The 27857-nt window shown below is 35.5% G+C and overlaps 1 protein-coding gene across 2 annotated transcripts; it reads right to left on the minus strand.

Annotated features, from left to right (window-relative positions):
• Nucleotides 1–2390: 2390 nt before the first annotated feature.
• Nucleotides 2391–26889, minus strand: ESD (esterase D). Of its 2 annotated transcripts, none has more exons than XM_069467241.1 (10): nucleotides 26780–26889; nucleotides 25452–25520; nucleotides 21733–21807; nucleotides 17235–17323; nucleotides 13811–13909; nucleotides 12187–12311; nucleotides 10926–11045; nucleotides 9356–9454; nucleotides 7489–7656; nucleotides 2391–2605 (listed from the first exon to the last, which is right to left on the minus strand). In XM_069467241.1, the coding sequence occupies exons 3-10, from the start codon at nucleotides 21798–21800 to the stop codon at nucleotides 2525–2527; spliced, it is 849 nt and encodes a 282-aa protein (XP_069323342.1). In that variant the 5' UTR covers nucleotides 21801–21807; nucleotides 25452–25520; nucleotides 26780–26889; the 3' UTR covers nucleotides 2391–2524. The 2 variants fall into 2 exon arrangements, with proteins under 2 accessions (XP_069323342.1, XP_069323343.1); XM_069467242.1 differs by lacking the exon at nucleotides 26780–26889 and adding an exon at nucleotides 26500–26732.
• Between the last annotated feature and the right edge of the window lie 968 nt (nucleotides 26890–27857).

Raw genomic sequence — 27857 nt, forward strand, 5'->3', positions numbered from 1 at the left:
GTCTCAAAAAGAAAGAAAGAAAGAAAGAAAGAAAAACAACAATGTGTTCTTGAATCAGAACTTAAATTCTCAGGAGTATAAACAAAGAAAGAATCATGAGATGTGTTTCTAGGCCTTGGCACAGATGGGCGTAACACTGTTTTTTCCTTCTGGGTTTTCAACATTTACTAAAGATTAGTGTTTAAAATTAACATTTTACAACTCAAAATACACAGGGGAAACTTGTTTGTAAAAATAACATCATCCATTAAAAATAAAGCCTCTATCATCATCAATTCTTTCTCAGAAGTAACTGCCAGTATTCCCATTCAGAACTTTTCCTATGAGATGTTTGTACCTATAGTAAATATACATATTGCTTCGATGGCTTTTAAAAATATAATCAGTATCAAATTACATGCATTGTTCAGTAATCTATTTTATTCATGAGTTTTGAGGTTATTTTCATATTTTCTCTATTATAAGCAAGGCTGCAATGCATGCCCTTGCACAGGTCTCTTTTGGTATGTATCTTTCTCCACAAAGCTGCCAAAAAATAATTTTGCAATACCATTCACAGAAATGCCCATGTTTTTCTCGCTGACTCTGAACAAGGGAGAAGTAATCTGGTGGGCTTCACTTAATCAGCTAGAAGGCCTTAAAAGCAAGACAGAGACTTTCCCAAGAGAGAAGAAATTCCTCCTGTGGACGAGTTCCATCCTGCTGTGATCTTCCCTTCCTGTATATATTTCCTTGCAGTTTTGCTTCTCTAGTTTAAAGCTCAACTATTAAGAATACAATGATCTTAGAATAACAGGACTTTCTTCACAAATGAATTAACATGCAAAAAATCCATGAATTACATGATCTTCCTTATTAGAGGACACAAGACTGTTTAGACTAGAGTCATATGTAGCTCACTCTAGGGATCAATCTTTTTTTTTTTCCTTTTATTTATTTTTTTATTTCAGTAAATTAAGGGGGTACAAATGTTTAGGTTACTTGTATTGCCCTTGCCCCACCCGAGTCAGAGCTTTAAGCATGTCCATCCCCCTAACGCGCACTACACCCATTAGGTGTGTATATATCCATCCCCTCCTCCCCCCTCCCATCTGCCGGACACCCGATGAATGTTATTACTATATTTACACTTAAGTGTTAATCAGTTAATACCAACCTGATGGTTGAGTACATGTGGTGCTTGTTTTTCCATTCTTGGGATACTTCACTTAGTAGAATGGGTTCCAGCTCTATCCAGGATAATACAAGAGGTGCTAGATCACCATTGTTTTTTGTGGCTGAGCAGAACTCCATGGTATACATATACCACATTTTATTAATCCACTCATGTATTGATGGGCATTTGGATTGTTCCCACATCTTTGCAATTGTGAATTGTGCTGCTATAAACATTTGAGTGCAGATGTCTTTTTTATAGAATGTCCTTTGTTCTTTTGGGGCGATGCCCAGTAATGGGATTGCTGGATCAAATGGTAGTTCCACTTGTATCTCTTTGAGGTATCTCCATATTGCTTTCCACAGAGGTTGTACTAGTTTGCAGTCCCACCATCTAGGGCTCACTCTTGACTACTGATATTTAAAATAGTACTAATTTTATAACTAAGAACCTGATGGCATTTTCTTCAATTACCATTTAATATTCACTCTTGTTGAATGTTTAAAATGTATAGCCTTTGTGCTCTTTAACAGAAAAATATATACTTTTAAAGCAAGCAGGCTTTACCTATCGTATTTCAAAAAAGTTTGTCTATTAAGTTCTTAAAGGAACACAATTTGTATTTATAGAGACTGAACTTTTCTTGGTAAGCTTAACAAGTTAAATTTCGCGTGTCACTAAGGGAAAATGTGTTTACAGTAACATGAAACAAAAGTTTCCTGATCTGGCCATTTTCAGATTGAATCTTCTTTAACTCCTGAGAGTCTTAACACTTAACACCAATGTTCACAAATGTATTTGGCTCAATAGTTAAGAAAAGATCCCACTGGATTGGAGTTTAGAAAACCTGTCTTCTAATGTCCCACAAATAGCTTTGTAATGATGGGGAATTCATTAACCTTTATGAGCCTACCTCCTTATTCTATAGCTAACAGTTATTAAATACTTACTAGAAATCAAGTTCTTGCTAGACACTTATGAACATGACAGACAGTCCATGACCTCAGAGGCTTAAAGCCTGGAAAGGTGAGGAGTTCGGGCTAACTCACCTTCAAATCCTCTGTTCCAGAGTTAGCATTCCATGATTTAAACAGGATTACATTCATATTCTGAGATCTGGGACTAATATAAACATTTCCAAATAACATTGAAAAAGCTGTACAGTACTAAAGATTTTCTATGTGAACACTAGTAAAATAACTTTTTAAATCAGAAGTAGGTTTTATATCTTTATTCAGAAAGTGATTTAATCATAGAATGAAGCTCTTTTAGCATTATAAAATCCAATGTTTTGAAATCTTTTTATGCTTGGTAATTCTGTTTTTACATCTTTTGTAATCCTGAAGAGATTCTCTTATCTGAAGTTTTTTATGCATTCAGGTATTTTGCATGATGTCTGATGTGATCAGTAATAAAGGTTGCAATGAAGTAGTAGCTATGATCATAACCCTAGAAGACAAAATACAGAGATAATAAAACATTTATCTACCATTCATAAATATCAATATTAGACATATTCAATATTATCTCTCAGGTCACTTAATTTGCTTGTAGTCAAAATATTACAATATGAGGAAGGTTTATAATCAAAATCAAGGTCATCATATACTTGTACTTCAACATTCTCACTGTACCTTAATAGAGCAGCAAAAATATGAAAGAAAATTAAACATTCTGCACAGTCCAGTTTCTAAATGCTGCTATTAATATGTAAAGAGAAGAAGTAACACATTAAATATGCAGAGCAGACGTGGGTCATTTCAACAAAGATTAAAAGAATTCAGATTTACAGAGCTCAGAAACATGGGTAAGATGTTTCAATTCACAAAAGCAGCACAATATCATCAGTAAGATAGTGACTGCTAGAATACAAAATAAGTACACAAACAATATAGAAAAAAACCCACAAAAAATGCCTAAATGCTCTATCATTATTTGGGAAGTCAAACACAGCCATCATAAATCAAGTTAAGAATTCCACCTATACAGTAAAAACATATCATAGCTTTGAGGAGAGAGAAATGATTCATTAAACCCTGACATCCCTTAGCAATATATGAAATTGGGTAAAAAGTCAGTAAACCTATTGAAAACTATCATGAAATAGAAAACATAATGTGCCAAGCAGTTGACTTGAAAGAGATCTCAATCTATCCAGTCCATTAAAACCACGACTGTAGGTCCATGAGCAGGCAATCCCTTCCCTGGTGACTATGACACCATCTCCTACTTCCTACAAGAAGTAGCCTCCAAAGGAAAAGAAAAAAATTAAGGTGTTAAGAGCTTTCTAAGGGTGTTAGATAATTTATCCCTAACTACAATTAAAATAAAAGGTGGGATAAACTGAAAGAAAAGTCTAAGAAAGATTTTTTTTTTTTAAGTTTTTAACTGAACTAGTGAATGGTCTCCTAGGGGGGAAAATGAGAATTTTCCTAAGTACGTAAGAAACAAAAATAGATCCAGTAAAAATATCATTGGGGTTTCAGAGAACAAGGCAAATCCCCAAGGTTTTGATGAATCAATAAATGTTCTCAATCTCTTACTTCCAGAGAAGTATAAAATGTTTACCTTGGGAACAGCAGTTAATGAAAACTTCTAGTTTAAAGTCATCAAAGTAACTTATGTCTTCTTCTAAGGCTATTTGTCTTCTGCCATGGAAGTGAATTTGACAGGAATGTTGTCAAGATTAAGGCTGAGCCTTGGAATTTCTTGGTTTCACATCTCTTAATGATTAGACTAGTCCCAGCCAGTTAGTTAAATTTGAGATAAAGGACAGTTTGTTACATAAAGAAGCTTAAAGGAAAACATTATCCACTCATATAATTCTTGAATTGTTAAGAAGTTAAACAGACCTATGATTTTTAGGGCACAAAACCTGTGAAATGTACCAAGTAGTATTGGCCCTTTTGCATAGATTGAAAGGTGGATCTGAAGAAAATAGCCACAGATACAGGGAAACAGATACCTCAAGACTTGTGTGACAAAAGCCCCAATGTGACTGAGTATGCCATGTTTTTATCCTCAGTTTCAGGCACGTAATGGATAGCCACCATTACTATTGTTGTTATTATCAGAGAAGTCCCAGGCTAAACCCAAGTGACACTTTTGAGCTCTCAGGGAATATACTGCAAGATAACAGTGTATTCCTCTAAAATCCAAAGCAAATATCTGTAACTTCCATAATGATATTTAAAGTAAGATTCACTGTTAGGAGAAAGCAGAAAATGCCTGTCATGAAGGACCAAGAGGGATTTTAAAAAATATCAACATAAAGGCACTAGAGCCTATCTGAACTACTGGCATTCTGCTGCAGTTATACAATTAGAGCTAAGTGTGTCATCCTTGACTAACTTCAAGTTCTGTTTATCAATCTTATTAAATGGGGGTGGCGTGTTTCACTAAATTCTTTGACTAATGAGTTGGTTTGGTGTGTTAAACAGCTTGTGCAATTGCTCACATTTAGTGACACTGGAAGGGGCCTTACTTTCCTCCTCTCCCTCACACCTTAAATGGAAAAATCCTTGGTAGCAAACCTCTGACTCCTGGACTATAAAAATAAAGAACATATTCTTTCTTTCATTCTTCACTCAACTCTCAAAAAGGAAACAGTGCTCCAGCAGCTATGATGGGCATTTATTCCAACAGGCAGTGTTTTCCTACATATTTTCCAGACCCAGAGAAAAGCTCAGATATGAATCCCCAGGTTATTAGGTCTCTTCAGAGCACAAAGACGACTGTTGAAAGGTATTAATTTATTTAACAAACACTGGGAGTCTAAGTGCTAGATAACTGTGCTAAGCATGGGGATACAGAGATGAGTGAGATCCCTGCATTTCTGGAATTCTCTGCCATGTTTTTACTCTTCTCTGAAGAGGCAGATGCAGAGGTCAAAACAGCCTTTGAATTTTTAAAAAGGTCCTGAGGTTTAAGGAGGTAGCACAGCCTCTCTTCTCAGTCTCCAAGAAGGGAATACTGTTTCTGGAAGTTTCCTCAGTATTAGGCCACTGAATTTTTTTCTCATTACATACCTTCAGTAACTAAAGAGAAGACACACTGAGACCTTCCCTTTCAGACTAGGATCTGATCTTTGTAATATTAGCTATCAGAATTCTACTATCTAGTACTTTTTTCAGTTTAGCTTCCCTGAAGCCAAAATAGAAAAAGAAAAATGATATAATAACCAAATAGATATCCCCCATACAGTAATCTCTCCTTCTCAAAAAAATTTGACAGTTGACAGTATAAATTGTGAGTGGTTAACACCATTAAAACGAGGTAAAGGAACGAAGTTGGGTAAATCACACACAATTGTAATCATTTTCTTTTTTCCATCTTAGATCACTTATTTATATATAATCCCTATCATCTTCAGCTTATTTTATTTTTCACAGTTCCTATTTCACAAAATACAATTATACCATGCTTATAATCAGGTGATAAAACTCTCAGACCGGAGGTAACCTGAGATCAATGGAGGGTGGTTAGAAAAATCTGAAATAGCCTCTCTGGAGCCTCTACTCGGGCACGTTCATTCAGTTGTTGACTCAATTAGGAAAAACCTAAACACAATCTGTTTCAGACTGTAGCTCACCTGCTAGAAGTGAAGTGAATGAAAAATTGTGCCTGAGCTGCAGATTGTGACTCTGGTGATTTGAATATTTTTTTACTGTTTTTGGAAGAACTAAATGCTTTGTCTTGACTCCTCATTAAGTACAGCCAACTATGTTCTTTAGTTCCTTGGGATACAGGCATTTTAGAAATAAATAAGCTGGTTTATTTTTTCCCTCCAAGAATGTCATCCATGTTCTAATTCTATGCTGTTTTTATAACAAACTCAAGAGATTTTCAGACTTTGTTGGCAGGCAGAAACTTTGTAGAAACAGCAGAATTTCCTGGCACAGCCTTAGAAGGGAAGCAGATGAGCATCCGACATGGCCAGTACCAAGAAGTTAAGGTCATTTGGAAAAATACATGGTTTGGTATGTCACTTATAGCTATAGTTAATGTAGTTAAACGCACTGCTGTATTTATAATGAAATTGGTATTTGGATTTCTCAAGGCTGATTGTTGATGTAAAATGTAATTGTGATGGGAAATGTTCAAATAAATCTAAAAAAAATTTTATTACTTAGAGATGGATACTAAGAGATGGGTATATATAAGTGTTGGTTGCTGACATATTTTCCCACAGGGTATATATGTTGTTCAAAACAGGAAGACTGCTAAGATCTGCTGCCTAAGTTAGGTAGCAGGCTACGCTCAGTTTCTCCTTGTGCTGGCTCTAACTCCATCCCTTTGCTCCTCGGGAGCACATCACACTGTCTAGAAATGGCTAGACAGATGACAAAGGACAGCGTGTGCAGTCAAATGACCTTGCTTCCAGTCTTGTTTCCACCATTTAGTAGCTTAAGTAAGTAGGTTCCTTCTCTGAGCCTGTCTCCCCATCTTTAAAACAAATGGACAGGAAAGAAATGATTTCTTATCTGGTGTTATAAGGGTTGAAAATGAGTTAATGCTGTGAAAACATTTTGTAAACTGTAATGTACCACATCATACATGGATCTATTTTGAACATTCACCATCATAATTACATTTTAGGTCAACATGCCTGACACATTACCCTTAAACATGAATAAAAATGTATTTAAAAATCATGATCATGTATAATTTTCAGTGCTCATATTTCACCCAGAAAAAAGGATTTTGTTTATGTTTTAAAGCTTATGAATATTTTTTAAAAAATAAAAGAATTTCTTTAATTAAACTGTACTAGCATAAATAGAATTAGGTTTGAGTGGTGGACAGTATTTTAGTCATGGAAAATTTACAAGCAAATTGAAATTCATTAATTATTCTTAAATAACTAGAACTATCAAGTAACATAATGAATAGATCAGCATATAAGTCAAATAATATAAAGCACATGTGTGTGACGAATAATACTCAGCTTTTGTACATAAAATAAACAATAACTGAGGTAGAAGTTTGCCCTTTTTACATTATGGCAATAAAGGTGTATATGTAAAGAAATATCCATTAATGTTGCAGATTAATTATCATTCAAGCATTAAACTTTTTGTTATTTACTGGTTTGACAGTAGGGACAAAACTGTAAATATTTTTCACTGCCAAAAGCTTTTCTATCAAATTTGGTCTCAGATATCACTAATTTAATAGGAACACTTTCACTTCAAGTGTTTTAATATAATTGGAAACTACCTTACTAGAGGTAGGATTTTTATTCTAAAATAAAGTTAAGAAAGTACTATGGAATTTTGCTTTTTTATTTAGACATTAGACATCACTTAGATCAAAGGTTTCCTAATACTTGCCTCTTGCAATCTAAAAACAACAGGAATTTTCTTTTCTGTGCAGGCAGCTATGAAGTTATCAGGGAGTAACTGTCCATCTGAAAGAAACTGGTCATCTTTTCCTTGATCAATTAGTATGTCTAGCTGAGAACCTTGATAGGACTTCACAAGATGTGTAGAATCATAAGCCTGTAAAAGGTGACGAAAAATTGAAAAATAAATTTAAAAGTGCCCAGAAAGATATTCTTCAGAATATACTATACTAGAACCAAATAAAAATTTAAAGTTATTTAAGCTCTAAGGCAGATTAAATCAGAAATACGCTTTTAGGTTGGCTTAAAATCTGACTTGCCAGGTTTTTATTTACAAGGTGTTCAGAATTCTATTTCCTAGTAGTAGCCTCTTCCCCACTTTCAAGCACTCGTAGGCCAGTGGCAAGAATCCTTTTATCTCGAGCATTCTTCATGACATGGCATTTTTCCGTATAAATCTTTAATGGGAGAATGGGAGAAGACCTATAAAGTCTAACTAGTTCTAAATTCTATGATTTTATAATTCTACATGGCCCTGATCCCAATCGTAAATTAAATAATGAAGACAATAAAATCTGTTGCTACTTAGAGAAAATTACATAACTAGATTCCTTTTTAGGTTACCTGTACCTCTATCTCTCCCGTTTACACCCCCAGTTAGTTGGTCTTTTACCCAACTCTTCTATTAGACTGTCTAAGCCACTGTGGACATGAAAAGGTCATTATTGTTGTGACAAAACATCTCAGAACTCAGCATAGACTCTGCATATGATGAAGACTCAAAACACTAATGTACGTGTAGCGTCAGTTCTCAAAGGATCTAGTCCTAATAATTTAGTCCTAAAAATCCAAACCTAAATAATCTAGTCCTAAAAATCCAAACCTAAACAATACAAAACTGTAATCTACTAAAGAATTAACTCTTCAATTTGTTATAATAGAATTGTAATGATCATCCTTAAATAAAATAGGGGTCCATGTGGGAATGACCCTGAACAAGAACTATAATTTAACTACTGTAAGACAAAGAAATTGGTTTTTTTCCCCATGTAAGTATTTTGTGCTTGTTAAAATGCACATGATGAGTTCATTTGCAAAATATTTAAACTCCTGGTGCAGTTTGCAAATGGCCTATTTCCACACAAGAGTAAAATGGTTCTCAGGAGAAAGTGGCATTTTTACTTCCATTTTGAAGCACCTGCTCCAATGCTTGAAAAAGCAATCTTGCTATGGGAATATTCACATTAAGTGTACATATTAGAATATCTATTTTTAAAGACTTTTAAGTCTGGAATTTAAAATCCAGATCTGGGAGATGCTGGATTTTGAACAAATACACAAAATAACTAAAACCTCTTGGTTCCTATTATACAATTGAGCATATAGCTAATAAGAGGTAAGTCTAAATTTAGTAATACAGGTTGAGCTCCCTCATCTAAAAATCTGAAATCAGAAATGCTCCAAAACCCAAAATGTTTTGAGTGACAACATGACACTCAAAGGTCATGCTCAAAGAAAATACTCATTGGAGAATTTTAGATTTTTGGATTAGGGACGCTCAAGCTATAATATGTGGTATTTTTAATTACATTAATTTAGAAGTAATGTTAATTTAGAAATAAGAATATAAATTAACCATTAGCTGAAAAAAAATATAGACTCACAAAAACCATCATGATTCAATGCAATTAAAAAGCAGGGTTTCTGTTGTTTATCTATGTACACTTTTGCAACTTATTCTTAGCTCTAGAGTCCTAACTAGAGCAGGCTTGTAATATAATGTTTGTGATGTGTACAGCCTTTTAAGAAACTTGAAAGCTTAAGGAAGAGTATTAAGATAGCCATCCAGTACCTACCTTCCATTTACTTTGATCTGTTCCCAAATATCCACCAAAAGCTTTTTTGCCCCAAGGACAGGCGACTGGGTTGCAAATTGGAGCAAATGCTGACACAGACTTCAGAAACAAAGGAAATTTTAAAACAAGTTATAGTTTGCTAAATTAAATATGAATAGGTATTTGCAAATTGCTTAAAAACTCTGACTTGTCATGAAAACCGCTGTGAACAATTTTCCCTTTGCTATATTACAGGCTTAGACTGTAGGCCACTCCATTAACACATCTTTTGTGTGTTCTGTAAAGAGAGCTAATAAACAGGTGCTAATGTAAGCAATGCACTACAATTTAATTAAGGTACAAACAAAATTTTATGTTCAGAGTTTCTATACCTTTTTTGTACTAAAAATTAATCTGTAGTAATATAAAACAATTCATGCCTGCCTTAGTGAACAGGTTATTAAATACGGGACATTATTTCTCTCTAACAGTGCCAAGAAAGTAGTGAGCAATGCCTTTAAATATGACAGATTTTTAAATACAATTTTGTGTTCTGTACAATGTTATTTTTCACTGGATAAGGTACAGAGATGAGATCTCTCAACTTCATGACACTTATCAATGTATATGTTTAGCAATGTCTGCTACCTTTTTTAAAGGACAAAAAAATTCAACTAAGTTTGCTTTTCTACTTCAGAGATAACAGACTGCCTTAAAAAATGGAAGTGAAACTTATTTAAAAAACCCACTGTCATGCCATGAATTAGTTGAACTTCATAATGAAACTTATGACAAATAAAATATTTGATGCTACAGCAAGAAATTGCCATGAGAAATATTTTCATTTCCAGAATAAGTCCTTCTTAAGGGAAGGAAAGGAATGAAACAAATCTTAAGGTCATGAATAGCCCTGTAATTTTAAAGACAGTAGCACTCTTAAAATAACTGCTTCAACACCTCCCTTTTTCAACTCTTGTAATATACTGCTATGCACAGTATGACACTCTACCTATGGTAGTTATTCAAACTTGACTCATTTAAACAAAAAAATGTAAAGCTATAAAGCTTCAAATAAAGAATGGGAAAGGCTTACTGTGATGTTTTTCAATCAAGCTGCATTTCAATTTTCATTAAAGGCATTTAGAACAGAATGCTTAAACTTCTACAAATCATGAATATCTTCTTCTATCTCAGAAAATCAAAGTCAACTTTACAAAGATATTCCTGGTAAAAATATAAATAAATGATAGATACTGCCACAATAACATTAACCAAGAATAGTAAACCTTTAGGAAAAAGAAAAAAGAATGTGTTCAAAACTATCATATGAATAAAAGCAATAAAAAAGATAAGCTACATTATATAATTCTTCCAGTATGCCAAGAAACCATGCTGGTAGAATTCCCATGCTTCTTATTCTGTAGCACATACTGTATGATAAAATTTAATACTCCCCCAAGCCCGTGAAATTCTCAACACTAGAAAAGTTTAGTCCTAATACTAAAAAATATTGTAATTTCAATCTCTGAAGGTTCCTAATATTATACTACTCAAGAGAAGTATTTCTCACTAGAAGCTTAAATAATCTTACTTTGTATTTTCCAGGATTTTTCAAAGCACAAATCAGAGCTCCATGGCCTCCCATGGAGTGGCCAAAAATAGACATCCTCTGGGGGTCCACTGGAAAATTGACATTTATGAGTTGGGGGAGCTAGAAAAAAATTTAATAGTGTGATAAAAGATGTCAGAGAAAATAAGTTTAGACTTAATCAAAGTTATATAAAATAATTACATAATCAATTCTTCCAAATCAGAGTCTTACAATGGTTTGAACTAGTAATGATTAAAACAAAACAAAAACCTCAGACCATGGTTATTAAAATATCACTGGAGAATTTATGGTATAGACTTCTTAAAGTAATCTCAGGAAGATGACGCAGAAAGGACTTTTAAAATGTTCTATACTTTTGACCTAGTACTTTTACTTCTTGGAATCTATTCTAATGGAAAAATCCTTAGGGAGAAAATATTATACACAAAGATAAGCAATGTAGTAATATTTATTATGGTAAAAATACATGTAAAAACATAAATATTCTATAAAAGAAAAAAGTAAATTATGGCATATGATAGAATATTACAGTTATTAAAGTAATACTGGGAATATTTATTTACATAACTAAAAGAAGGATAAAAATATGCCAAAACATAAGTGTTCTTTGGGGTGTAATTTTTAAATAGAATTATGGATGATTAAAATTTTATATTATTGCTTCTGAGTTTTTATTTATTTTTCTATTTTCTTAAGACTATTCAAGTGCAGCAGTGAGAAATGGGGAAAGTAGTAGAACAAGGAGTTCAATCTGTAACTGTGAACAATCAAGTGAGATACTCTCTTTGGACCAGCCTGTTTCTGACTTTTTGTGATATACATATTAATAATTAAGATTATGTAAAATTTAGAAAAATATATAAACAGCACGTAAGTATTACTAATAGAAGTAATGCTTTACCATTCGTTTATCCTTTCTAATTAAGCCTTGGTTTATCACTATAAAATATATCCAAATGAACCAGCTGCCAGGGAAATGAAAGTTTTTTTCTTTGATATTCTGAGTGGTATACACAGGTCTCAATATAATTGATAAATTCTTTAAAATTGTATTTGTTGTTATTTAAATTAAACAGGACCACAGTACTAGTAAACTTCAGAATTTTCACTAACTTCCAGATATATGTCAAATAAATTCAACAATACCATACCCTAGTTTAAAATCCTCAGAACTGGAAGGACTTTGTGTCCAAAATCAAACTCTTGGTAGTTATCAGTTAATAATTACAATACAAATTACCTCCTCTGTTACGTAAGAGTACATTCTGTAGTTAGTTTTCCAAGGATCTTCAGTGGCATCAACATAAAACCCAGCCCCAGTACCAAAGTCCCAGCTGTCATCTTCTCCTTTAATATTGCAGCCACCTATCAAAGAAAAATCTTGTGGTTTCATCTACTCCATAGTAATACCCTATGTTTAACAACATATTTTTAGATAAATCTGCAAGTCTATTTGCATTAGAGCTGTTCACCAAATACTATGAGCTCTCTGCCTTTTGTGGCACATGGTAGGATTAAAATTCCTGGCCCTCTTGCCCTCGAATGGGGTCATGTGACTAGCTCTGGCCAATGAGGTGAGAGGGGGAAATGACCTTCCAAAGCTGGAGTATTCAGCTGCCAAGGTAAGACACACTAGCTTTCTTTGTGGATGAAGTTCCCTCCTATATATTCTGAACATATGCTTTCTTACTCTGTTTTACCTGTCAAAGGCCTTATATCCTTTTTATCTTTCAGAATGTACCGTGACCCTTTCCCTGATGACCCTCCCCCACTACCAACACTTCTTTAATTCTTGTTATCACTGTGGTTTTAAATCAGAAGGGAGACAATTCACTATCTCGAACTGAAAATGTCTACTAATGTACTTTGGAATCATGCTATCCTGTTTCCCTATTTACCCACCCCCAGTGGAATTTTCCTATATTCCTTTTAAATTTATTAGGTTTTATTTTATATACTTGCATGTAGTTAAAAAGCCAACCATAGTTAAAAAGCCAACCATTGGCATTTTGAATAGGACAGTAACATGTAGAGTAATTTGAAGGATATTACCTCTTCATAATATTCAGTCTACTCATCTACAAACAGCATTTTCCTATTTATTAAAGTCTTCATTTATGATCTTCAACAAAATTTTAGTTTTCTTTTTTATGTATCTTAATTTTTTTAAAGTTTATTCCCAGGTACTTTTATTTTTGATGCTATTTTGAATTAAATCTGTTATTATATTTCTAACTAGACATGTCTTCCTTTTATATAATATAGCCTGTGAAAGGAAATGCACTGCTTCCCAAGGCTAGCCATTAACTTTGATAGTTTTAGCCATCATTTAAATTCCATTTCCTGACACTTCCACAGTCATAAAACAAGATGGATTGAGTTCTCTCAAATATTTGGTATTTTCATTTCTCTAACGAAAACACTGTAATCATTTATATTAAAACTGATACTTGTTTAATAGTATGACTGATTAACAGAGATTAAAAAAAGACATAATTATCATGTGACTAGACAGTTTAGCTATGGAACAGAAAAAATAACTTTCTATGAATTGTACATTAGTATTTTGACATTAGTGCCAGTATGACATATGAATTCAGTTGCTCAATGTCTCTGTTTTGAAGTATCTTAATCTGTACAATGGGAATAGCAAAGCTGTCCCCTCTCATGAGAGCCATGTCATGAGTAAAATTCAGCGAGGAAAATGTATAGCATGGTATTTTGGAGGCATGATGTCACTTACAAGATTAAGAGATGATAACAAAAATATGAAATGAATTGTATAATGTACATATCATTCCACTTACAATTTAGTCTTAAAGATTGGGATTTTTATAAAGGGTCTCTGGATTAAGAACACTCACGAGGGCTGGTATCTGGAGCAATGACGACAAGGCCGTGTTCCGAGGCAGCTTGGTGATAACCAGATTTTGATATAAAATTTTGCTCTGTGCACGTTAAACCTGAAGATCAAAAATACTGTTATGTCATGCTATACTGTGAATGGTTTATAAGTTTTAATCTTTTTATTATATAATACAGGAAAACAAGCTCACTTGCTATTATTAATATTAAATTTTTTTTTTTGCTTTAGAAATAATTTTGAGTAAGACACTAAAATTACATATCTAACAAAATTTATAATAGCATTAATCTAAAAACTGTGTTAGTTTAAATGATCCCATAACTATCCTTTTAAAATCACTCAAGTTTCAACTGCTGAAATTCTTTCGTCAGACGTGTTTGGGAACTCAGAATATGGTTAAACTCTGTTAGGAAATACAAGACTTTCATAAGTCATGGCAGCAGAACAAGACCATTATTTGCCTACTATAATCCATTCCAGTAAATCTTCCAGAGGTATTAGAGTGATACCACGGTAGAGAAGTACCCCAAATACTGATAAAAAGTGAGCAATTTTGCTGAACTTTATGTAAAAAGGCAGAGTAACAGATATAGAAAACATGGGTTTTGGATTTCAGACAGGATCTGGTTGTAAGTGTAACTCAGCCACTTAACTAACCAACTTGAATATTCTGAGCCTCACTTCTTTCATTCGAAAAATGGAGACAATATTCCTATTTCTACCCCATATGGAAGATTAAATGAGATAACACGTAAAGAACCTTGAATTGTGTCTGGGACATAGTGTACAGTGTCTTGTACTTGAGAAATGTAAATCTGTTAAATACTAGAGGAAAATTTGGTGCTTTTTTCCCAGTTAGAATACAAATTCCTTGACTATAGTAGGGGGGAGTGAACTATAGACTCACAGAAATGAAGATAATTATACTAGAAGGATTACTCTCAAGACTATGTAGATGGTTACTAATTAAAATCTACTTGATCAACTATACTTATTTCATATGAAGAGCTGGATTTTTTTTGTAACTAATTAAGGTATAATTCACATGTCATACAATTCACCCATTTAACACATACAATTCAATACTGTTAGTATATTCACACTCATGCAACCATCACCACTATCGTAATTTTAGAACATTTTCATCACTCCAGAAAGAAACCCCATACCCATTAGCAGTCACTTCCCATTTATCTCAACCCCTTTCCCTCAACCCTAGGCAACCACTAGTTTACTTTCTGTCTCTATGGATGTGTCTAATCTGAGCATTTCATATAAATGGAATTTAACAATATGTGGTCTTTTTTGAATAGCTTCTTTCACTTAGCATAACGTTTTCATCAAGGTTCATCCATGTTGTAGAATGTATGAGGACTTCATTATTTTTTATTGCTAAATAATATTCTTTTATATGGCTATACCACATTTTATTTATCATTTCATCATCTGATGGACATTTGGTATGTTTCCACTTTTGGGCTATTATAATATGCTATGAGCATTCATGTACAAACTTTTGTGTGGACATACATTTTCAATTCTCTTGGGTACATAGCTAATGAAGGGATATTTTGATAGTCACCTTGACTTAGGAAAGATACAAATCATTACATACAGACTTTTAGGATTTTAGTTCGGATCTTTTGATTTCAGCTGATTTATCAATTTTAGCAATATTTAACAATTAATGTAATCTTTATGTCATTGTTTTCCTTCAGCTTACTGGGAAGCAAACCTCCTGAAATTCTTTTGTTATTTCTCAAGTGCACTGGTCAGGTAATCTTACCTTTTTTCAGAAAATCAAGCCTTAATTTCCAAGGTCTATCTGTTCTTCACCATCTAAGGAAACTGTCCTGTCATTTGATGTAAACAAATAAAATTCTATATTTTATATTCATGGAGCTCAGATGATATGTCTTGACAGTTTTCAATTTTGGTTAGATGTTTAAGGCCTTATTATTATGGTACCTATGACACAATATCTTAGTACTTCTGATTTAGGTTAATATTCTTTAACCAAGAGATATAAGTTTAGTAGCTCTCACCAGAAGCAAAATGCAAAAAAACTTTTTCAACATCACACTGTTACGTGACCTTGGGAAGTATTTATCTTCTTTGGGCTTCAGTTTTCTTTCTATGGATTATACAATTTCTAACATTATCTTTAGCTATACAATATCATGTTTTCTAAAACATTAAATATCTAATTTTGTCTTCATTGCTTTTGGAAATACCTAATGTTCTAGCAAAACTTGTGCTCTTCATTCAGTCACATCTGAGTTAAAAATCATATAAGCTCTTAATTTTTACCTTTTAAAATGAATATTTATTCTCATTTTCAAAGACTGGTATTTGGGGCTTATCCTTGATGAAAAGAACCAATCGTATGGAAATAAAATTAAAATAGTACTCTATGACACAATTTAGTTGCTATGATTCTCTACTTGTAAGGTTTGCTTCTAAAGATGAAGTGGCAATATCTTGTGAAAGAAAAGTTAGCACAGAGCTTCAAAACTGCTGGCCTCAAACTTTTACTCTCTTCACAATCTATTCTACAGTCTTTAATATTAAATACTGATTAAGAAGCACTAGTGTTCTTTTGTGACTTTCCAGACTGTTCCCAGAGCAGCTCTATGGAGTCCAATTAAAATATTCTACAGAACAGGCCGGGCGCGGTGGCTCACGCCTGTAATCCTAGCACTCTGGGAGGCCGAGGCGGGTGGATCGCTCGAGGTCAGGAGTTCGAGACCAGCCTGAGCAAGAGTGAGACCCCGTCTCTACTAAAAATAGAAAGAAATTATATGGACAACTAAAATATATATATACAAAAAATTAGCCGGGCATGGTGGCGCATGCCTGTAGTCCCAGCTACTCGGGAGGCTGAGGCAGTAGGATCGCTTAAGCCCAGGAGTTTGAGGTTGCTGTGAGCTAGGCTGACGCCACGGCACTCACTCTAGCCCGGGCAACAGAGTGAGACTCTGTCTCAAAAAAAAAAAAAAAAAAAATATTCTACAGAACAATTTAAGAAGTTACTTGACTGTGGTTTCTATTTAGTGCATTATGGTGTCCTGGTTTCACCTAATATTGTTTTATTTGACTGGTAAAGGTTCTATAAACTCCAGAAATGCTCAGGTAGGTACAAATTAAGTAAATAACTTTTCTAAGCCCTTGCCATTGAGTCCAGAACTTCATATTCTCTGCAAAATTACTGGACCTAAATGAAAAAGAAGTGAAATAAATGTAATTCAGTAGGTCTGAAATTATTCTCAGGATAAAGTAACAAAGTAGACTATGTGAGGCCCCTAAAGTCTTTCATAAAGGGCTCAGAAAGCATACCAAGACATGATAAGAAGGTAAGATAAGCCAGTTATTAATAAAAAGAAAAAGAAACTACTTTGTAACACTCAATGCATAATACTTACCAGACAGCCAATATAGTGCAGGGCACTTTACAGTTTCTGCCTTTGGTGGTAAGTAGATAGCAAATTTCATTTTGCAGTTCAGTTCAACACTGTAATTTTAACAACAAAATATTAATGCCCCTCAATTGATCAAGACAGTAATGAAATAATTAAGCACAATGGTATATAGTAAAGGTCCAAAATAAGTGACTTAATGTCCAAAATATGTGATTCCACCCAACATTTAAGGAATATACTTTGCCCCTTAAAGAAAGAATGGGGCCAGTTTAGGGTACTGATCTATTAAACAACCTGAGCCTATGTTTTGCATGGCACTGCCATTTTGCACAGAACAAATTTAAAAAATGAATGTAATCCTCAATGTGGCACTTATTAAAAGAAAAATTGTTTCTGTTTCCAAAGAGATGTATGAAATAACAAATCACCTTTTATAAAAAATGAATTCTAAAGATCTCAAATTATACATTTGCTCATGGGCACTGAAATGTACCACATCTCTTTCATCATTAATATTTTATCACAATCACTATTTTTTTTTTTTTTTTTTTTTGTTGAGACAGAGTCTCACTTTGTTGCCCAGGCTAGAGTGAGTGCCGTGGCGTCAGCTTAGCTCACAGCAACCTCAAACTCCTGGGCTTAAGCGATCCTACTGCCTCAGCCTCCCGAGTAGCTGGGACTACAGGCATGCGCCACTATGCCCGGCTAATTTTTTCTATATAGATTTTTAGGTGTCCATATAATGTCTTTCTATTTTTAGTAGAGACGGGGTCTCGCTCAGGCTGGTCTCGAACTCCTGACCTTGAGCAATCCACCCGCCTCGGCCTCCCAGAGTGCTAGGATTACAGGCGTGAGCCACCGCGCCCGGCCAACACAATCACTATTAATACAACTGGATAAGACAATTTTGATAAAACCACAGATATTTTTCCATGTAAGCAGTAATTCATGCAACACTGATCTCTTATGGTTTATTTAAAGAATCATACAGATGGAAGTAAACTCTTACTACTTCAGAATAAAGTTGTCTTTTTACTAAAGTTATACATGTACATATAAAGTGAACGGTAACTGCAAAGAGTAAATTATTCTACAAACTTTGTCATATAAGACTAGTTTTCCCCTGCCCTACAACCTTCTCATTGCCACATACCAGAGATAATCACTTTACCTCTTTTAGCTGATTCTTCTGGTATTTACCTCCCTAACTAATGTGCCTCTTCTTGATTTTTTGGTTTTAGTTCTTATCTACTGACTTACAATTATGGAAGAATTGTAGTTAACTTTCACCTCCCTGTTTTTGCTCTCTGCACCTCCTAGATTTCTCTTTCCACCATCCTCCCATATATAACTTTGGTTGATCAATACTAAGAAGTTACAAGCGCTATTCAAAAATGAGCCATGTGGTATACTAAAATACTTGCCTTTTTCTTTCAATTTTTTTTTTTTTCCCATTGAGTTAGTAACTTTTTTGTTACTTGGCTGTACTTACTCTTTAGGTACAGATTCCCACAAAAGCCCCATCAATACTGATGAGAACTGTTCTTTATGTTCCCTTCTATTCTCTGCACATATTTTTATTTTTCCACGTGATTTTAAAAATCTTTTCTTAGTGATTTGAAGTCATAAAAAGTTTCTGACATCTGTTTTTTAGGCCTTCAACTGTTGTTAGAGGAGTCGAGACATTTTCTTTCATTATATGCCATATCAAATCTATGTTCACTGCAGGGATATCTCTCATTATCTGATACCCAGTGCAGAGATATTTGTTATCAAATGGTAAAACTAAGCAAGCATAATCTTATTACAAGGATGATTGGTGCCTCAAGACTTTTCTTACACACTTCAAAATTTGTTAAAAGGGTAAATCTCATATTAAGTGTTCTCATCACAGTAAATTTTTTTCAAAAAATCCTTTCTCAAGCAGTTGTGGAATAAATTAGCTCTGAAGCATGTTCAACCAGTAGTACGATTAACACTTACAGAAAAATAAAAAACAGCATTATCAAGTGATCTTCTGAAACCTTTGTCCCTATTATGTCATTAGGATGCTACTCAATTACCAAAGCAATATAATCTCATGCATAGAGATTTGCTGTGGCCACTCTGTACTTATCAATAATTCAACACCAATCTCCCACCCCCAGTTTCATAAATTTCCTCTCCAATACAGTCAATTCTATCAATTTCAACTGCTCAAAAAAAATCTTCAGACCAGTACTGTACAATGGAACTGTCTACAATGATAAAAATGTTCCATTTCTGTACTGTCCAATACAATAGCTTTTAGTCACATGTGACTTCTGAGCACTTGAAATGTGGCTAGTGGATCTGAATTTTTAAAATTTAACTAATTTAACTTAAATGGCTGCATGTAACTACTGGCTATTGTATCTCCAACTTTTTGAGTTGCTCTTTTCCAGACTGCTTTCTGGCTGCTGCCTTAGCATCGCCACATCTATCTGGCAATTTTTCTCCTCTAATCCTGTTTTCTCTGTCTCTTGGCCTCAGCTATCTTGCTTTAGTCCCTCATTTTGGTGAAACATTGCTTCCAGAAGAGGAGCTACATGGGAAATAAACCTTTGAGACCTTACATATATGAAAATGTCTTCATTTACTCTCACGCATAACTGACAGTTTGACAGGTCATTGGCTGTTCTGCCTTCCTGTTTCCAGAACTGTTCTTGAGCTGTCCTATGCCTTTGAAAACTCTTAGACCATTTCTCCGCTGTCTGAATGTTTGAGAATTTTCTCTTTGTTCCTAATGCTCCGACACTTCACAGTGTTGTTGGTGTAAGTCTATTAACATGTCCATCTATGGTGCTGGACAACTTTTCTAATCTGGCAAGATAAACCCTTCAGTTCCAGGAATTCTTGAATTATTTCTTTATTCTTTATACTCACACTTGTATTTGTTTTAATTTTCAAAACTCCTAATATTGAATGTTGTGCTTCTTGGAGGTCCTCTAATTTTTTAATCCCTTCTCTCTGATTTTCTATTTTTGTCTCATTCTACTTTCTAGAAAGTTCAACTTTATCAACTAACTCTTTTATTGAGTTTTGTAATTTCTACTATCAAATTTTAGGTTTCTGGGCTCTTTTTAGTTTTTTGTTTGTTTTTTTTTTTTAAGAGACAGGGTCTGGCTATGTTGCCCAGGCTGGACTCAAACTCCTGGACTCAAGTGATCCTCCTGCTTCAGCCTCCCCAGTAGCTCAGACTACAGGCATGTGCACCCAGCTTCTTTTTTGTTCTTGACTATTTTTATTAGCACCCTCCTCTGAGGTCAGGGGTCGATTATCTTCTCTTATGTCTTTGATATTAACAGCAATATTTTTGAAGTTTTTCTCCCTGCACAGTCCATTTCTTCTAACGCTTTTTTTTAATCCCTAAGTGTCTTTCAAATTAGAAACTTTATACAACTGTCTAATGATCTTAGCTGTCCACTCATATTCAAGAGTGAAACACTAAAAATTGGTTGAAAGCATTATGCCTGTGAGTGGGGTTGTCAATCATTGCTTCACTGTAGATAAAAGTCTGGCTGGACCATTCTGTTCGAAAATCTCAATATCTTGAGATCTCTTCTTTTGAGCTAGTCAAATTTCCTGCAAGGAAACTCTTCGAAAGAGTATAAGCCTAACCCCCCAAACTCTGGAAGCTAGTGGAGGAAATTCAGGATGCAAACTTTCTCTGTTTTCAGTGTCACCTCCCACCACCTATGCCTGGTACTCCTCAGTATAGACTCTCCGTTTACGTTCTCTAGAGAATATACCTCCAATCTTTTGCCATAGTTGGGGAGAGGCAGTAGCCTAGCTGCAGAGAGCTGGACAGTCTGAGATCTTGCTTTTTAAAACAGACTTTGAACTAATCTTCCTTTTTCTGAGCTCCATTTTTATTCTTACTTCTAGGTATACCTGGTGCTTCCAATTCCTATGGCATTATATAAATTGTGTCATTTCTCAGCTTTCTCTTGCTGATGCTCAGAATTTAGCTAAGTCAGGTATTACCTGTCCATCTGTGTTCCTGCTTCTAAAATATTGTTCTTAACTTCTGTCCCCCACTTCTTTATTCCTTTGTAGGTATATGTATGTGTGTTTGTGTTTAATTCCTTTACTTAATGCCATATCAGTCAGATTTTGGAAGTCAGCATGTGTTTAATCTGCCATCTTTACTAAGCAGTCCAGGTGTCTTTTCTATATTAAAAGATCTCCAAGAAAGATGTTCCTAGAATTTTTACTGGCAACATAGGTATTTTCAGTTGCAGAAGAACACCAAGTCAAAGCCTGAAGATACTTCTCTCTTTAGGCTCCTCTTTACGTCACACAGTCAAATCTATAGCCATTTAAGTCTGGTAAAGTTGTCAAATGGATAAACAGAGAGAGAGAATAAACAGGTTTAAATTAAAAGTGAAGTGAGGCAACATAATATCTAAAGATTTATTTAAAAACAGCACAAAACAAACAAAATGAGAGATATCTAAAATTGTATCTCCTTAATAGTTACCTGTCATGTTCAAAAACTTTCTGCAGTCCCCCAAAGCACTTGTTGCTGGAAATCTGTTTCAATGCCATTCTTCCCCTATTAGTAAAGATTAAGCTCATTAATTTCTAGAGAAAAAAACTTGAAACAAAACTAATGTTTTCATTTCTTTTTTTTTTCTTTCTGCAGACTCTGTCATCTCAAAAAAAAAAACTAATGTCTTCAGATAAATTATCTGAACATAACAATTGTTTTCCACTCAGAATTATTTTTCACATGCCTTTTTTCCTCTGGCAAATAATATTAAGAGACTGATTAAATTGCATGCACAGATTTATTTACTTACATTTGTCATCCACTTCAGAAAACATTAATACCTTGGTATATCATAAGGTATTATTAAGTATATCATAAGGTAATTTTGGTATATCATAAGGTAATTTATTAAGAAGCTTTTTGTTGTTGCTGTGAATTGCCCCAAATTCTTTCAGGCAGATTTGTCATTATGGATGAGAGTAAGCAAAAAAAAGAAAATAATAAGTTACCAACAAATTACCTCAGTTTAGAAGATTAAAAATTGTTAATAGTCTACCTATCAACAGCAACAAAGTCCAAAAACTGGCATGATTATGGTTGACTTTAAAGTAGTAGAAACATGATATGATACTAACGATTTTGATAATAACATTATTGAACACTAATAGTGTGATAGACATTTTTCTATAACCAAATTGGATCAAATTACTTATGCTGTGGGAGTTTTTGAGAAAGTGATACAAAACTTTTAAATCAAAATTTCTCTTTTTATAACAAACCAAAAAGTAAAAGATAAACCTGCTAGCGTGTTTTCTCTCCAACAAATCTTTTAAATTTTCATATAAAAATACTTTTAAACTTACACATAAAATACCACACATTATTTTTTTAATAATAAAGAAAAAAGTTAGTGAACCATCTTTATCATAAGTGCCTACTGGGCAAAGGGGAACCACACTGATTCCAATGTGCTCTTCTCAAGGAAGAATTCCCTTTCTACCCCTAGAAGCACTAAAATATAAAGCAGTCCTGCATACTAAATAAAAAACTTTAGATGAACAGGAACAGGTATGACCACTCTGGTGGTCTTCTCAGTTTGATACACTACTATATGCTGATAAGCTGCAGTTTGGGGGTTACTTTTACAAAGATATGTAATAATAATCTTAAAAAGTTAGTTTTGGAAATGTCTTTGTAAAATTGTAAGAAAAATTAGTTTCAATCCCATCTTTAAGTAATCTCTTCAATAAATCCAAATAATTTAATTTTACATTGGAAAACTAGGATTGGAACCCAGAAAGTTTGACATCAGAGCTCCCACTCTTAGCTGCTATGCTGTCCTGACTCTAAGAGTGACTGATTCTTTAGGATTAGAGTATTACAATTGTACACAAAGAACTTAGTCTGTTAATAACTTTATGCTTTAATCTATAAAAAATTAGTCTTAAACAACAAACTCCCACAAGATGTTATCAGTTATTGAGTATTCATTTCAACTATTCTTCACGATCCCATCTTAAATTAACAATGAGCTTACAAAGACACTGTATGATTTTAATACACATACATGAGACTGAGAAATAAAATTTATTCGCTCAATTATTCTACAAGAAAACCTACTTTTCTTATACCTAGCAGGGACTATGTCTGTTTTCCCCAAACATGGTACAATGAGCATAGTCCTAGTATATAAGGGGTACCTAATAATTATTTGTTGAATTAATGAACAATTTTTTAACTTCTTACATACATATTAATAATGTGAAACTTGAAAAAATTAGCTTGGCTTTTATTTCTATCCTTCTATATTTTGTTATTCATCTATTTTAATAAACCACAAGTTATCAATTTTCTCTCTTTGAGTGTACCTTAATTAAAATTCAAAAAAACTCAAAGCTTTTTTCCCCCCAACAATCTGTTTTAGAAAAAATCTTCAATTATAAATCAAGAAAAATGCTAGGCTTAACAAAAAATATGACATAAGCTAAGAACTAGATATACTGTGATATACCATATCTGATACGATACACTAAGTAGTTATATTTTCCAAAAAAATTTTTGTGTGAAAAATAACACGTTTTAAACCGAGTTTTTAGATTTTTTCATTCAACTTTCAAAATAACACATGAAAATAAAACCTGTGCAAATGCTACTACTTGCTTTTTCAGCTGCACCAAAGGGCAGATGATCCTGACAAACAGACCAAAAGGTTTACAAATGGGATATACTTGCCATAGCACAAGTTATACAGAGGTTATATATACACATACACATTCTCATTAGAGACATTTTCTTCTTCTGAGGTAGGTCATTGTCTTTCCTGATGGAATACCATACCACCACTTCAACCTGACTTTAATCTAGGTTGGTGCAAAAGTAAGCAGCTAAATGTCATCTATCTTCAGAAATCTGAGTACTCACACAAGTCTCACAAGTTTTCAACATATCTCAACTTGTGTTTTTTGTTCCCATTCTCTCAGACTCCTTGGAATTTGATCTATTTCTTCATTTCCAGTGTGTCCCACTCCATTGGCTCTTACAACCTAGACAGTTCACCCCAAAACCAATGGACTGCAGTGCAGCAACTGGTACTGCTGACCACCACTTAGTTGTTCAAATCCTCTCTTCATGAAAACTCAGGATCTGGGTTATTCCCTTCCACTCTGTGTCCTACCATCTCCATTTGCTATTCTTTTCCCATACTCTCTCCCCCTAAATCCCATACCCTACATTTCAGCTATTTCTCGGTGAAAGAATCTAAATCTGCATCTCTACAGCCAATTGTTCTCAAGTATTAGTGCCCAAATTAAAATTCCTTGGTGGACCCTTATACCAAGATATTAAGACTCAAGACATCTACAATTAAGCTTCTCTCACTTTCAAACCAATTGTTTTTCTTTACCTACCTCCCTTTTCCAGACCCACGCTGTCTTGCCTAATCATTTGAGATGTCTCAAAGTTACCTTTTCTTTGAATTCCCACTTTCATCATCCTAATTATATATATATATATATATTTTATATATATATATATAAAAATATATAAGAAATTAAAACTTAGCCTCCTACTTTTTCTACAACCAATCCTGCATAGAAGCCTAGGGTTTCAATCCACTTAACTTATCCCTTAATGGTTCCTATAAACAGCTCATCTTCAGGCCTACCATGGCCTACGTGGAATTGTTAGTCATTTTTATTATGTAAAAATTGTTTTAAAAACACATAATATAGGCCGGGCGCGGTGGCTCACGCCTGTAATCCCAGCACTCTGGGAGGCCGAGGCGGGTGGATCGCTCAGGGTCAGGAGTTCGAGACCAGCCTGAGCAAGAGCGAGACCCCGTCTCTACTAAAAATAGAAAGAAATTATATGGACAACTAAAAAAATATATATAGAAAAAAATTAGCCGGGCATAGTGGCGCATGCCTGTAGTCCCAGCTACTCGGGAGGCTGAGGCAGGAGGATCGCTTGAGCCCAGGAGTTTGAGGTTGCTGTGAGCGAGGCTGACGCCACGGCACTCACTCTAGCCTGGGCAACAAAGTGAGACTCTGTCTCAAAAAAAAAAAAAAAAAAAACACATAATATAAAATTTACTATCCTAACCATTTGTAAGTATATATTTCAGTAGTGTTAAGTATATTCCGTTAGTCATTTTTAAAAACATAGTTAGCTAGTCCACATTAATTAGCAGATGAGAAGTGTTTGCCCACCTGGCTGCTGCAGGTGCAGAGAGCTAATCCTCCTTGCTGTTAGGCCAGGAGCAGAGAACTAGCAAGTCACTGAAATGGAAGACAACACGGTTAATTTTACAATTGTCTTCAAGCTTAATGCCATCACAATTTCATAAGATTGAAACTATGAAGAGTCCCTGACAAAAAGAGAGAGAAGGATGAATAAAGCTCCATGCATTCCTTGGTCACATTTCACCTGTGTACTAAGTCTCTTTTCCTTCAAAAAATTCACATGGCTTGCCCACATACAAATTCCTAATACACTCTGGGGAAAAATTATAGCACCTTCACTTGGATCTAAAAATTGTCTATAATTTGGTCCCTCACTATTTTTCTGCTCTTACTTCCTATTATTTAATTTAGTCAAACCCAATTACGTATAATTCTAGGATGGCCTGGATGTTTCCATCGGGTGACTTTACTTAATGCTATGGCATAATGGTTTTAGAGTAGGTTCTGGAGCCAGACCCTCCACGTTCAAATTCTGGCTTCACCACTTATGACTCCACGACTTTGGGTAAGCTATTTAATCTCTATATTCCTCATTTCCCCATCTGCAAAATGGGGATATAATACTATCAATTTGATAGTTGCTCCAGGTATTAAATGAGTTAACTCACGTAGTGCTTAGAATATGGCTTGCTATGACATGCACACACATAAGAGCTATTATTTTCCTGCAACATGGAAAGCCGTCCTTCAAGGTCTGCCATTTCCCTAACAGCCCCATCAGAAATGACCTCCGGCTCCCTACAGCGCTGAGACCATTTTACCACCAGAGCAGATCTCAAGGAACACCGAAGTTGCAGGTTCCCCTGGCCACCCCCACTGCGCGCTCCTGACCCATGCCCGGACACGGACGCGACCCAGGGCGGCCGGCCAGCCCACGCCCCGCAAATCAGGAGTCTGTGGGCGCTACTAATACGTCCAGACCCGTTTCCTCAATAAAATGGCACACATCTACTTCGGGCAGGGGTCCAGGGAAGTCTTTGTGAAATAGAAAAAGTTGAATAAATGTAGCAGGCACCAGATCAACAGGAGTTTCCCCTAGGATGAAGCACGCCCGAGCGCCCCGGGTTACACTTTGCTGGAAGCTTAGCGAAGCAAAAGGGATTAGGGAAGATGCGCGTCTCGGGACAAGGTCCTCGGCCTCCTGCCACGCCTTGGTGGCGCTCGGGGCCCGGGCTCGCCGTCTCCGCGTTTTTGCTTGTAGACATCGGCGTCCGCCCGGACCTGCCTAGCGGTGCCGCAGCCGCCAATAAAGGCGGGCGAAGGGCACCCAGGCCTCGGCCCTGACTCAGTCTTACCTCTGACGGCCGCAGCGCTGAGCCGGAAGAAGCGGTCGGAAGTGAAAGGCGGAGGCGCAACATGGCCGCTGGGGCTTCACCTCGGCCCCGCCCACACGAGGTCCGCCCCTCAGAGCTCGCCGGCTGCGAATCCTAACTCCGCGGCCGAGTTCCCAACGGCCCCGCCCCCTGGCTGACACAGCGCTTCCCGGCGCCTCGGAGTGGGCGTCCTACCCCAGTCCCCCGCACCTGCACCTGCTCTTCGCCCGGGTGTTCTCTGCGCGCGCTTGAGTCAGGTCCAGCAGGGAGGGTGTTTGAAGGCAGACCCCTTCACCTTGTCTGGGATCGGCCCCCTGCGCGCGCCCAGACTCTTCCCACAGGAGACAGGAAGAAGCCAAGATACTAATAGACCTGAGGTCTGGCTTCACTTAACTCGTGGAAAGAGTTTCCGTATAACTCCACCGTTATTGAGAAACTAGGGCATAATTTCGAGTACCCCCTCCCCCGCCCCAAATTTTTCTGCTTCATCTACTTGATAGCTGGAGTTAAACAAGAGTCATTTGGAATCTCCAATGGCTGACATGTAGTGGGAGCTCCATCAACGCCCTGTTTCCTCCTTTCTTCCCTCGATAAACGTTAGTTTAACTGAGCAAGAGTTGCTGGTTGGTAATTCACAGCAAATCTTCCCTTAACATTTGCTTCTCTGATTTAACCAAACTGAGTGTACTTTGCCTGTTGAGAAAATTAAACCTGATTACAAAAGAGCTAAATTTTTTTCACCAGTGGTAAGATAAGACTGACAGATTGTAAATACACGACCTGATGGGCATCCAACCTGTGTTTGCACAGGGCCCCTAGGTCAGAAGAACCCTACACTTGGTTTTATTCTCTCCGTAAGTTTTGAACGCAGGCCCCACATTTTCTATTTGCACAGATTACCTGCTAGAATCTATTGTGTGGCAGAGGCCCATTTTGCCATAATGACTTTTGAACCGACTATTAACCTGTAGACTGAACCTGTGGACCTGTGGATCAATTGGGACTCAGACTGAAAATAATGTTTAATCACAATAATGTTTTCATTTTGAGAAAGCATTGA

This window comes from Eulemur rufifrons, chromosome 4, assembly GCF_041146395.1.
Source record: "Eulemur rufifrons isolate Redbay chromosome 4, OSU_ERuf_1, whole genome shotgun sequence".
In the NCBI taxonomy this organism is placed as follows: Eukaryota; Metazoa; Chordata; class Mammalia; order Primates; family Lemuridae; genus Eulemur; species Eulemur rufifrons.